General features: G+C 45.5%; 1 protein-coding gene across 1 annotated transcript in view; it reads left to right on the top strand.

The window, feature by feature from the left end:
- The first annotated feature begins 391 nt into the window (after positions 1-391).
- The window catches only part of LOC147456596 (ABC transporter B family member 6-like), a 73,143-nt gene continuing 61,483 nt past the window's right edge, over positions 392-12,051 (top strand). The window contains exon 1 of the mRNA XM_086515031.1: positions 392-1,743. Within this exon, the coding sequence (XP_086371157.1) occupies positions 1,372-1,743 (372 nt within the window). The 5' untranslated portion in view covers positions 392-1,371. The remainder of the gene's footprint in view (positions 1,744-12,051) is intronic.

The following is a 12,051-nucleotide window of genomic DNA, read 5'->3' as shown; positions in this document are numbered from 1 at the left end:
AGTGGCTCCTTCTTTCTTAAGTAGCCATCAATTTAAAGCCAAATTGGGCTTACAATTCTCGATCTATGAACTTTGAACCCCCCAATAGATTACATTGGAAGGGATTTTTGATCTCCTAAATTAGTCAAGATGATGCAAAACTGCAATGAACCAATATTGAGCAATACTGGTCTCATTCATAATTCATATGCATGTTTGAAGGAGCATCCAATTGCTTACCGTCTCGAGAGGATAATGCTAGCAACTACAAGCGATGATGTTGGGGGCCGGCAGAATGAGCGTGTGAATGCCATCTAGGAGTTTGGCTCGAAGAAGCCATAAGCACGTGTGGGAAGGGGGGCACAGGTGTATGTATTCAAACCCAATTTTGATTAGTCAAAGCTGAGGGACCGAAGAAGTGGAGATCGAGTCCAAGGCAGGCTCTCGCTAGGCCCCGTTGCATTCCAACAGACAGCTACAACAAGAGACAGTAAAGAAGACTCGCTTTTCGTGCGTGACGCGGGCTTTGGCGATCTCCTTGTGAACGACAGCTGCGACAGCCTCCTTCACCTGGTCTTCATCCTTTCTGCCTTTCCCCTCCCGATTTCCTTTGTCTGGACTCTCTTCCTCTGCTGGGTCTTTGTCTTGCCTCTCTCGTTGTCGCGTAATTGGTGTGACCCAGGAAATGAAGCTTGGATTCCCTCAATTGGGACGCCATGGAATTTACGCAAGCTAGCCAGGACAGATTCACATAGGCACCTCAGGACTGACGGAAATCCTTGTCTTTTGCAGAGGACGTACTGTCTGTTTTAACATTTCAAGACCATCCAAGTGATCTGCTCTTGGTGTTTCTTGGAATGAACGCGTGAACATTCATCCTTGTGTTTGACAAAGGCCAGAAACACAGATGCTTTCCTGAGGGCTGAAATCGGATTTTGTCACTTCCCTGAATATCTTTTTGCCCAACCCAAAAACGGAAATTTTTGTGGAAGCCGGAAAAAGCCCACCATGAAACCTCCCCCAAGGTAGAGAAGATGTTCTGGTGGTGCAAAGGAACGCTTCGGGACTGACTATAAAATGTTCTGTTGGGTTTTTTTTGTACTTGGTTAAAGGGATCTCAGTACAAGTGTTGGTTGGTAATTTTCTCCTCGGCACCATACATCCAGATAAGGATTGCGAAAAAGGAATTGAGTTAGTTCTCTATTGGTGCGAAAAACCTCAGAGCATGTGTGGATTTCCATTGGGCAACATTGTGTTTGCAGAATCTTAACAGTGGATCTGTTTTAAAGGGTGAATGCAGCAGAGGGCAACAAGAGGATACCTTGTGCTGCAGGAGAAAGTTTCAGTATGCGTAGCTTCACCATGCATTTACAGTCACTGCGACAGTAAACAATGATGTTACCGAGGGGTTTGTTTGGCTGGTCGCCACCTCATGTCCAGCCATTGACACCTGTGTCTGAGGTTTCAGAGCCTCCGGAGTCACCTTCTCCTTACTTGGATGTGGGAGCGGATGCCATCCCTGTTGATGATGATGGGCTTCCTGAAGAGATGGAAGAAGCTGAGCCTCCACCTGCTGCCGTCCCTTTCTTCAGGCTCTTTGCATATGCTACCCCATTCGATTGGTTCCTCATGTCCATTGCTGCCGTAGCAGCTGCAGCCCATGGGGCAGCCTTGCCCATTTATCTCCACTTTTTCGGAAAGATAATCAACATGTTTGGTTCCGAAAACTTGAGTAGCTCTGAGTTGTTTCATGAATTTACTCAGGTAAGTCTGTTTATGAAGCCTCAATTTATTGTCATGTTTTATTACAACTAAATCATGAACGGACAAAGTGGGTTTATTAATATGCATGATTGTTAGTTTGGTTGGTGTCTTTTATTGTTAGTAATTAAACTTTTGACAGTACCTGCAGGAGCATCGAATTCAGGCATTAAGTCAATATATTGTCAATCACACTCATTGTGTGTGTATATGTCAGTGTGTGTTTTGTGTGTGTGTGTGGGGGGGGGGGGGGGGGGGGGGGTAGTATATCTATGTGTGGATAAACACCCAGACACATATATAGACACACACACGTCTGTGCATTCGCCCACGAATACACACGCATATGTACAATTTACATATTTATGTCTGGATTTGTATATAACAATGTAGGTACTCACCAATATAACGGCCTCTTATGCTTGTCATGAGCATTTTGCAAAGCCTCCTTACCTTTAGCAAAAGATGTACCAAGAACCTCAACTAAATGATCAACTTGGATAATTTTATCCTTGGTGCCCAAAACTGGCGGAGCCTTCTCACCACACTTGATCATTGCAAAATTGGCTTCCCAGTAGGTGTACCATGTGCGTTGGAGGCAAACTTCACCAATGGCTCAGGCTCCACCACTATAACAAGTCCAAAACCATTGAATTGGTAATTTGTGACTTACCATCAGACTGTGGATGAAACAATGAAGAAAACTTGAGTGTATCACACAAATTCTCACATAATGCCCACCAAAACAAGCTATCCTGGGTCCTCCGTTTGCATAGCAGCTCAAATACGCGTACTTTATTTAGAATACGGTACGTCCTGTATCAAAATGTACAATACGTCTCACAACGTATTTTATTCTAGCGTTTTTTTTTTTGGTTCAAAATGTATTCTATTTTCATATTTTTTGCTAGTTGATAAGTGTATTTTAGAGCTTTAGGGTGCTTGTTTATGTTAAACATTGAAGAGTCATTGAGGAGGTACATGATCCCGCTTCATTTGTCTCGATTGAAGTATCATATCTAAAAAAGTTGACGTATAATTCTAAAAAATATGTCTAGTACGCGTATTGTACGCCGTGTATTAAACCTCCCGTCCCGTATCTTGGCTGCTATGTCTGTTTGACACAATAGACTGTGGCATTGTATTATATTCGAAGATCCATGCAAAGAACAACCTAGGCATATGGTCGCCTTACATTGTCTTCTTCCTTGGAACAAAGTGGGCCTGCTTGGTGAATCTAGCCATAATAGTCTAGATGCTATCCTGCCCACTCTCAGCCTTGGAGGTCAGAGATGAAATCCCTAGCAACACTCCCCCATGGTCTAGTTCGAATTGATAAAGGTATGAGAAGTCCTAGTGCTTTGTGCTTGTCTTACTTCGTCTTCCGTCTTACCATAAAGGATTCCTAGTGCTATGTGCCTGTCTCACTTTGTCTTCCGACTTACCATAAAAGATCTACGAAGGCATCCACATCTGATTTGTGCTAAGGCCAATTAAAGCAGGTCTCTACTGCCTTACCGGTTGGCTCAATGCCTCTATGCCCAATCTAGGGTGGATCTTGGAACTTCCTCAACTCTTTTTTCCACAAAGCCTACATCACACACAACTTGGTCTTGTGCATCAAGTAACCGTCCTTGAGAGTTGTCACTTGACATCTTCTCATTTTGCAGTTGATAAATGATAGTATCAAGTTCTAGATCTGAAGCGTATTGCTCTCTCATAACAAACACGGTAGTGGCTGTGGAAATTTTTGGCTTACCCTTCTCGATGTGGGATTGCCGATGGTCTCCAAGGGGCTGATTTGCACTCCCAATGTGAGAGGAATGAAGGGCTGAAAATGCAGATCTCGACGATGCCGATGATGGACAACAATGGAGCACTCAATTTTGGCGAGGGAATGGCCGAGGGGAGAGCTCGATTGGCTGCCGAAGTACCGGACCACATCTAGAAGAGGCAACGTTAGCAAATCTCACACCGCCTTGCCGGCGATGGGCTGAAAACTGAAAACGCTGGCCCAATCTGCTGCCAAGAGTTAGCGCCAGGGCTGAATTCCCAAAACGTTGGCTGATGGGCTGAAATCAGAAAATGCTGGGGCTAATTGCAGAAAATGTTGGCCCGAGGCTGCTCCTTCACTCAGCGCTCCTTCACTTCTGATGATGAAATGCTGGTTGCCTCGGTCCCTTTATAGGTGAAATTTGCAGGTTGAATACTTATTAGGTCTTAGGTAGGGCAAGTGTCCACCAACTTACCCAACAATAAATCAATAAATTGATTTATTAGAATTGAGTCAGTGGGGGTCTAGTTTTGGGTGAAACCGTCGCACATCTGCCCACCCGGGAATCCGATTGACGCGGGAAATGGCTCGTTGGATTCCTCTAACCTAAAACTACATGCTCGTCATGCCAGATGCCCACTGTAGTGTAATAACATCTATGAAGACGCGTATACAAACCATTTATGCAAGAGGTTCCCAAAATTGGAAAACCTAATTTGATGGACTTATTGACATGCAGGTCCTGCGAACAGGCTCACAAAATTGCCGGTACTAATCCTCCTAGGATTCTAGACATCCCTATCTAGGAAGACGGGGAAAACTGGCTTTGGAAGTCGATGAAGCATGTCCACGCGGCACACAGAGCCATGTGCAAGTGACAACTTTGACGTGGTATGAGAGCAAGTGGTTCGTTGATCGCATGGGAGAAGCATGGTGTTGTGAAGAGAAATCAGAGAAGGAGGTGTCGTTGCCCTAGCGTTTCATCATCTTAGTGTCGCATTCTAAAAAAGTTAGGAGCAAAGGCTTTCGGCCGCACAAGCTTTCTCCACCGTTGGTGTAGTGTTTCGAAACGCAGTCTGAAGGAGAGATCCATTGTAGCGGTGGGCACAGCGTTTTGATATGCTAGCGGGGTGGTAGCGTCTTAAAATGCAGGTGCAGAGATGGCAGGGAGCTTGGAGGACACATTGCCATGGCGTTTTGAAATGCTAAGTGCACTTAAGCCACGACATCTAGAATCATTGCGAGCAGCGTTCTAAACACTGCTATCACCCTTGAGTAGCGAAAGGTTTTGGCCATTTTGTGAGCAGCGTTTTGAAACGCATGTGCAATGCATAGTCATTGTGCAAGAGGATTTGGAAAGCTACAGGAAGAGAATACTTGTAGCTGCGTTTTTTAAAGGAGTGCTTGGCAGTTGGAGACCCGTATTGTTGGCTTGTCCTCAACATTATGATAGCTTTTGTGTTTCTAAATCCAAAGGTATACCAACATCAAATCACTGCTATGGAAAGTGTATCAACTAGCATCCTGTTAGCAGCCTATGCTTTACAGAAGTTCTCAAGGAAGCCGTTTGTTTGTTTGGCTCGGAATTGTGAAGCCAAAAGCAAATGTATGAGATCGCTAGAAGATAGAGACAAAGGCAAGCTTGACAGGATGGCAGACCAGTGCTCAGTTAGTTGCCTTGGTATCCACGAGGTCCAAGAGTCGTTGTTATGAATGCGAGAAGGTGCTTTGTTTGTCTCGGGAATGCAAAGCCAAAGGAAAAAGCAAGAACTCACAAAAGGACAAAGGCAAAGGCAAGCTAGACAGGGATAACAGTGATAAAGATTTGACAGAGGAGATCTGTCACGTGACACATCCAACCCTATGTGTCCGTGGACAAGCTACAACACGACAAGGGTTCAGTCAGTCTAGTCAGTCTAGATTAGAAGTGATCTGGCACTTTTGTGAGTCTATTCGTAGACCGTGCATGCCCAGTCGCTTAGTATAGATGCATATCCTCTGGTTGCACACAACATGATCATAAGCATTCCCATCAGAATCCATCTGAATCAGTCAGGGGAATTTTCCAGTGATTTTAGCCTCTTTTCCCTATTTTTGACATTTTTCACTAATTAATTTAAGTGACTTTCCAACAAAAGTAGGTAGGGCAATTTGGGTAAGAAAAATATATAAGCAAACCATGGCAGAAGAGGCAACAGGAGCCAAGCTCAGCAGGCAACTTCTCACAAGAACCTTGGTGGACTTTCCCCTCCAAGCAGCAGCTTTCCTCACCTAGCATTTTTGCACAACATCCCTAGCCTGGCGTTTTTGCATCAGACCTGCATCGCCAAGAGTACCCAGCCCTAGCGTTTTTGCAAGGACCACAACTGCTAGCGTTTTTGATCATCAGATTCCCTGGCGTTTTTGGTTTTCAGCAGCAGATAAAGACCGGCAATTTTCACCTAAAGTGTAGCGGAGTCAGCCTAGAAAGACCTCAGTTTTGAGCCTTGAAGATCGTCAGTTTTCAGCCCTAAACCTACAGATTTTCAACGTCAAAGAACCACAGAAACAGCTCCCCCAAATCAGCGTTTTGGACTAATCATAGATTTAAGCCCATAGCATTTTTGGACAGCAGATAAAAGATTGCAGATTTCAGCCCTTAGATCGACTTCGTCATCACCGTCTCATCGTCGACATAGCCTAGACTTGCATTAGTCTCATGCATACCGTTTGTACCAGATTGTGCAATCATAAGTAGACCACTCCGGCCGACGAGTGGGGCCTTTGGAGGAGGGTTTTACAACGTCTCTGGTGTCGTATCTCTCTTCTCTCTCTATCTCTCAATCTCATATACTTGCACGCACAGTGACCATTCACTTTGTTTGTGATCATGGCACTCTCTCATTAAGAACGTAAGGCTCTACCTTCCATAAGAACAAAAGGAATCTTGAGCACAGTTCGGAGCACTCATCTTGAGCAAAGCGCAAACATTCATTCTGCTGCACCTAACATTGGTATTAGAGCTTTGGCAGTGTTCTGTATAACTCAAGGAAAGAACGACAAGAATCACAAGAATTTTTTTTTGCTTGTTGTGGTTGCACGAACCCAAGTTTGCTTGGGCGTGTCGATTCCTAGTTGTGTTTTTGAAGAGTGACAGGAATCCCAGGAAAGAAGGGCTTGTCCAGCCTCCCCTTGTGCCTCTTTTTACTCAATTAGAGCGGACCGTGCACGTAGCGGCCGGCCAATCGACATGAGGTGGGAAAAAGCAACCTTGGTGTGAGCGCAAGGCCGCCAAGGGGTGCGCCCGCAGAAAGGAGTAGAACTCGGGTGAAGAGAAGATCCTTCTCAAACGTGGTTTGCAAGCAAAAGAAAACCTCAAGAACCTCAAGACCTCAAGACCCTCAAGAACCCAAGACCCTCAAGAACCCAAGTTCCTCGTGAACTTAAGAACCCAAGATCATAGTGCATGGTCGTCACCCGAAGCGGAATGGATACTTCGCATACAGGTGATGAGTATGAGAGAGGCGATGAAGAATTTTCCCCACCAGGAGATTTTTTCGACCCTCCCCTTCGCCATCTACGCCACCAAGTGTACCAAACCCTATGGAGGCAATGGTCAAACAGATGATGGACATGATGGCCAAACAAGAAGAGACTCGCATGAACATGATGGCCTAACAACAAGAAGCTAATCGGAATGAGTTGGCACAACAAGAAGCAAATTGCCTTGCTTTAGAACGCGAGCGCGACGAACGAAAAGAAAGAAAAGAACAAAGAAAGGAGGAAGCGGCAGCACGAAGCGCGGCCTTGGAGGCCCAGCGTGCAGCCCAAAGCGCGGCCTTGGAGGCCGAGCGTGCAACTGAAAGAGTGGCCTTGGAGGCCGAGCGTGAAGCTCAAAGAGTGGCCTTGGAGATCGAGCGTGAGGCTCAACGAGAACTACGCACTCAAGAATTGATTTGACGAGTACTTGCCTCGAAATCCGAACGAGCCAAAGATCGTAGGTGTAAGGTGCAGCGGAATGAATGTTGTATTTTCTCAAGATTAGTGATCTTTATTGCTCAAGGTTCTTTTTAGTTCTTTAGGGAAAGAGAGAGCTTTCGGTCTTGTAGAGTGCTGTGGTCACGAACAAAGTGAGTGGATGTTGTGCGTGCAAGTGAATGAGACTGAGAGAAGGAGAGAGAAGAGATACGACACCGAGAGGTTGTAAAACCCTCCTCCGAAGGCCCCACTCTCGTCGGCGAGAGTGGTTTACTTGATTGCACAAAGGTGTACAATGCGTATGCAATGGACATATGAAAGTTGGACTATGCCGATGACGACGACGGTGATGGCGACGACTCGATGGCTGAAATCTGAGGTCTTCTAATCGCTGATTTCGGGGACTGATTCGGTGGCTGAAAATGACTGTTTTGGGCTGTGTTTTTATGGCTGAAAATGGGGAACCATTTGCAACCTTCTTGGGGTGGTTCTGCTATGCTTTGTATGCCGAAAACTGCTTTTCTTCAATGCTGAATTTCTGATCCAAAAACGCTGGAATGGCAGAGGTGCTGCTGCGTTTTCTGGCTGAAAACGTTGGTTCAAAAAAACGCTTAGTCTATGGGTACTGCTGCTGCAAACGGGATGATTCTGCAACCGCTAGATGACTTGGGGGTGATGGCAATCAAGCCAAGGCTGAAATCGCCATGAGATTTGGTATGGCTGAGGAAAGGCAAAAGTGCTAATGCTGCTGTGGTTTTGTCGTGGGAAAAACACTGAGGGTGGCTGATCTACAAGAGTTCAAAAACGCTATTCCTTTGGGCTGATCTACTGTTGGGACTGTCGCCAGAAGTGGGGGAGAACTTCAGGGCGAGGATGCTCTATGAAAAAACGCCAAGGTGATGGGAGGTATGGCGATGGGGGGTCATGAGGGGGGGTACTGCTGAGAAGTTGCCTGTTGAGCGGGAAGCTCCTGCTGCCTCTCTGCCAGAAAGTGCTAACTTGGGTTTGCTTATATATTAACTTAGCAAAATTGCCCTACCTACTTTTGTAGGAAAGTCACTTAAAAATAATAAGTGAAAATCCCAATAAATAGGAAATTAGGTTAAATGCACTAGAAAATTCCCCTAACTGATGCTAATGGATTCTGATGGGAATTCCTATGATCATGCTGTGTGCAACCGGAGGATATGCATCTATGCTAAGTGACTGGACATGCACGATCTACGAATAGACTCACTAAAGTGCCAGATCACTGCTAATCTAACTTGACGGAACTGATTGAACCCTGCTGTGGTGTAGCTTGTCCACGGACACATAGGGTTGGGATGTGTCACGTGACATCCCCTCCTTTTCAAAGTGAGGTACTGGTACCGAACTGTATGGCGTCGAGGGAGATCGCCAACAGCATCCGGAATCTTGGAAGGGACTCTTCGCCGGCCCACTCTGCTGTGTGGGTCGTGCGGTACTTGAACTTCATAAAGGTGTGCAACGCTTGCTTTTTTGGGCCGCGCCGAAAGCGACACAAAGTCATTTGAATCTCCTTTCTCGCTTCAACTGCGTCTAGAGTATTGCTTCTTTTGTCTTCAAGAATCTCCATGGCTGAAAATTCCTGAAACCATCTCCAACACAAAACCATGAACATACCTATTCCATGTAAAGTGAAGGAAAAAAATCGTGTCGTCTCTAAAGATTGTGTATGCAATGTAGATGAACCTATAGACGGAGTGACAACCCGTTCATCAAACACATGCAAACAATGAGGTCGAATCTTTTCTGTTTGATCGAAATCATCAACTGTGGCAAATCACAGTGGAAATGCCCATGCTTGGTGCTCATACAATCATGTGCTCGTTCGGAAACCGTGTCATGCCAAGGAAGAAGCATGGAATGAGACTTCCTGATGTACAAACTTTTCAACTTTTCATGAACAATCCGCATACATTCGTGCTCATCCATGAGAGAAACGTGCTCAACATACAATATGTCATGCCTAGTAAAAGGGATCACATAACGATGCTGACTAAAATACAGGAAACCTTCACGAATGAAACACTCGAACAATGCGTGCGTATCAATCATGCGAACACATAATACTTCCTGTGATGGTTCTTTGGACCAAGGCCCGAGAGCCAAGATCGCTTCTTCGGGGTCTATCGAATCGTCTTGTGGGGGATCTTTGGACCTCGACTCGAAAGCCAAGATCGATTCTAGGTGATTGCTCGAATCTACAACGAGGTTAGCTTCGCTAGAAAAAGCATCACTAACACATCATCCTTGTGAACAATCACATCATCTTCGTGCAATTCATCATGCTTGTCTTTTTCATCCAAATCATCATGCAAATCATTATCATTTAAATCATCATGTTTCTCATAATCATGCAAATCCTGTGTGTCGTGCTGTGGAGAAAGAGAGACTGAGAGAATCTCCTTATCCTGAATCCTTTCAATCTTGTCCTGCATATTAGCAATGAGAGATGGAGACGGAGAAGTATCCACTCCATGAAAGACAGTAGGAGAATCACTGTCGGCATTGAGAGTTATAGTATTAGCCGCAAATTTTATGACAGCATCAGTCCCACGAAACCACTTAATGCCTAAAATCATATCACATCCTGAGAGAGGAGAATCAACAAATTTTCTAGTGAAGGCAGTCTGTTGAATTGCAAACAACATATCAAGGCATTCCTCGGTGATGAGAGCGTCCATACCGGGACGAGAGCCAGTGACCTCGATTGGAGATCTCGGACTAACCTCGAGGCGGGCTCTCTCAACAAGAGTGGAACTGATCACATCATGCATACTACTTGGGTCAAACAATATGACAAAACGGTGCCCCGACGTACGACCATAACATTTAATGAGTGAATCATCAATGGGAGGGTCCTGAGAAACTTTGGGCACAATCGTGTTATCATTCATTGCATTGACAGATGTAGTGGGTGCTGTGGGTTCTTTAGATTCATTTGATTCAAGCTTAGGACATGTTCTTTTTATGTGACCCTTAATGTGACAATGAAAACAACGACCTTCCTTAGAATAAGTGCTTTGCTCTTCTGACGTGATGTATGCTCCTACAATTCCTTGTGCTACCTTTTCGTCTGGAGTAGGCTTAGGTTTAGCAGTTGTTGTTAGCCTTACCCTTAGATTTATTGGAAGAATTCTTTGATGAGATACTGTTGGAAGATTGGTGAGAAGAGTTATCATGCTTACCATTCTTACCGTTCTTACCGTTGTGAGGAGTCTGCGAGGTACTTGTGGAAGTCTTGTTCTCCTTAGGCTTTCCCTTGTTGTGCTTCATCTCTTGTGCGAGAGCAATCGCTACTGCCTTGTTGAGATCGATTGGATTGAGTACCTCGACATCGTACTTGATATACTTGTCCAATCCAAAGAGAAAAGCCTCTTTGCGCTCTTCATCCGACATTCGTAGTTGGGTACCTAGCTGCAAAACACGATTCGAAAAAGACATAACCTGCATACCATTTTGCTTGAGAGCGCGCCAATCGTCCTTCAATCGTGCGAGGTACTGAGGTGGCATAAACCGCACCTTGAGCTTGTCTTGGAAATCAACCCAACTAAAAGAGAGGGGCGTGAAATCGTCGGTTGCCTCTAGGTGTGCGGCTAGCTGTGCCTCTTGTCATGCGTGGTACCAATTAATGGCATCACCGGCAAGGTACATAGCTGCCGTCAAAACTTTGCTATTGCTTGTCTTCTTAGTTGTCGCAAAATAAGCATTAAATTGATGCAACCAAAAATGAATAATAGTAGCATCCATTTTACCGTCATACTTACTGAAAATCAACTTTTCTGTAACTGGATGGTTGGAATCCGCATTGTGGCTTGCACCACGAGAGGAACTCCCATGATCTTTGGGTGGTTCGGTCTTCGAGGCGAGAACTTGGGCAAGCAATTCTTGAGTGCGTAGCTCTCGTCGAGCTTCACGCTCGGCCTCCAACGCTGCGTTTCTTGTTGCCGCTTCTTCCTTCCTTAGTTCTTTTCTTTCTTTTCTTGCGTCGCGCTCGCGTTCTAAAGCAAGGCGCTTGTCTTCTTGTCTATCCATCATGGCCATCATTTGCTTCATCATTGCCTCCATAGGGTCTTGCGTACATGGCGAAGGGGGAGGGTTGGAAAAATCTCTTGGTGGGGAAAATCCTTCGTCGCCTCTCTCATGCTCATCACCTGAATGCGAAGTATCCATGCCGCTTCGGGTGACGACCATGCACTATGATCTTGGGGTCTTAAGCTCGCGAGGAACTTGGGTTCTTGAGGGTCTTAAGGTTCTTGAGGTCCTTGATTCGTGAGAATCTAGGGTTCTTGAGGTTCTTGAGTCTTGAGGGTCTTGGGTTCTTGGGGTTCTTGAGGTTTTCTTTCGCTTGCAAATCGCGTTGGAGAAGGATCTTCTCTTTACCCGAGTTCTACCCTTTTCTACGGGCGCACCCCTTGGCGGCCTTGCGCTCACACCGAGGTTGCTTTTTCCCACCTCACGTCGATTGACCGGCCACTAAGTGCACGGTCCGCTCTCAATGAGTGAAAAGAGACACAAGGGGAGGCTGGACAAGCCCTTCTTTCTTGGGATTCCTG

Source organism: Adiantum capillus-veneris, chromosome 6 (genome assembly GCF_014529385.1).
Source record: "Adiantum capillus-veneris isolate H3 chromosome 6, ASM1452938v2, whole genome shotgun sequence".
NCBI classification, from domain to species: Eukaryota; Viridiplantae; Streptophyta; class Polypodiopsida; order Polypodiales; family Pteridaceae; genus Adiantum; species Adiantum capillus-veneris.
The sequence above is the reverse complement of the archived record's forward strand: the minus strand, read 5'-3'. Positions and strand labels throughout refer to the sequence as shown.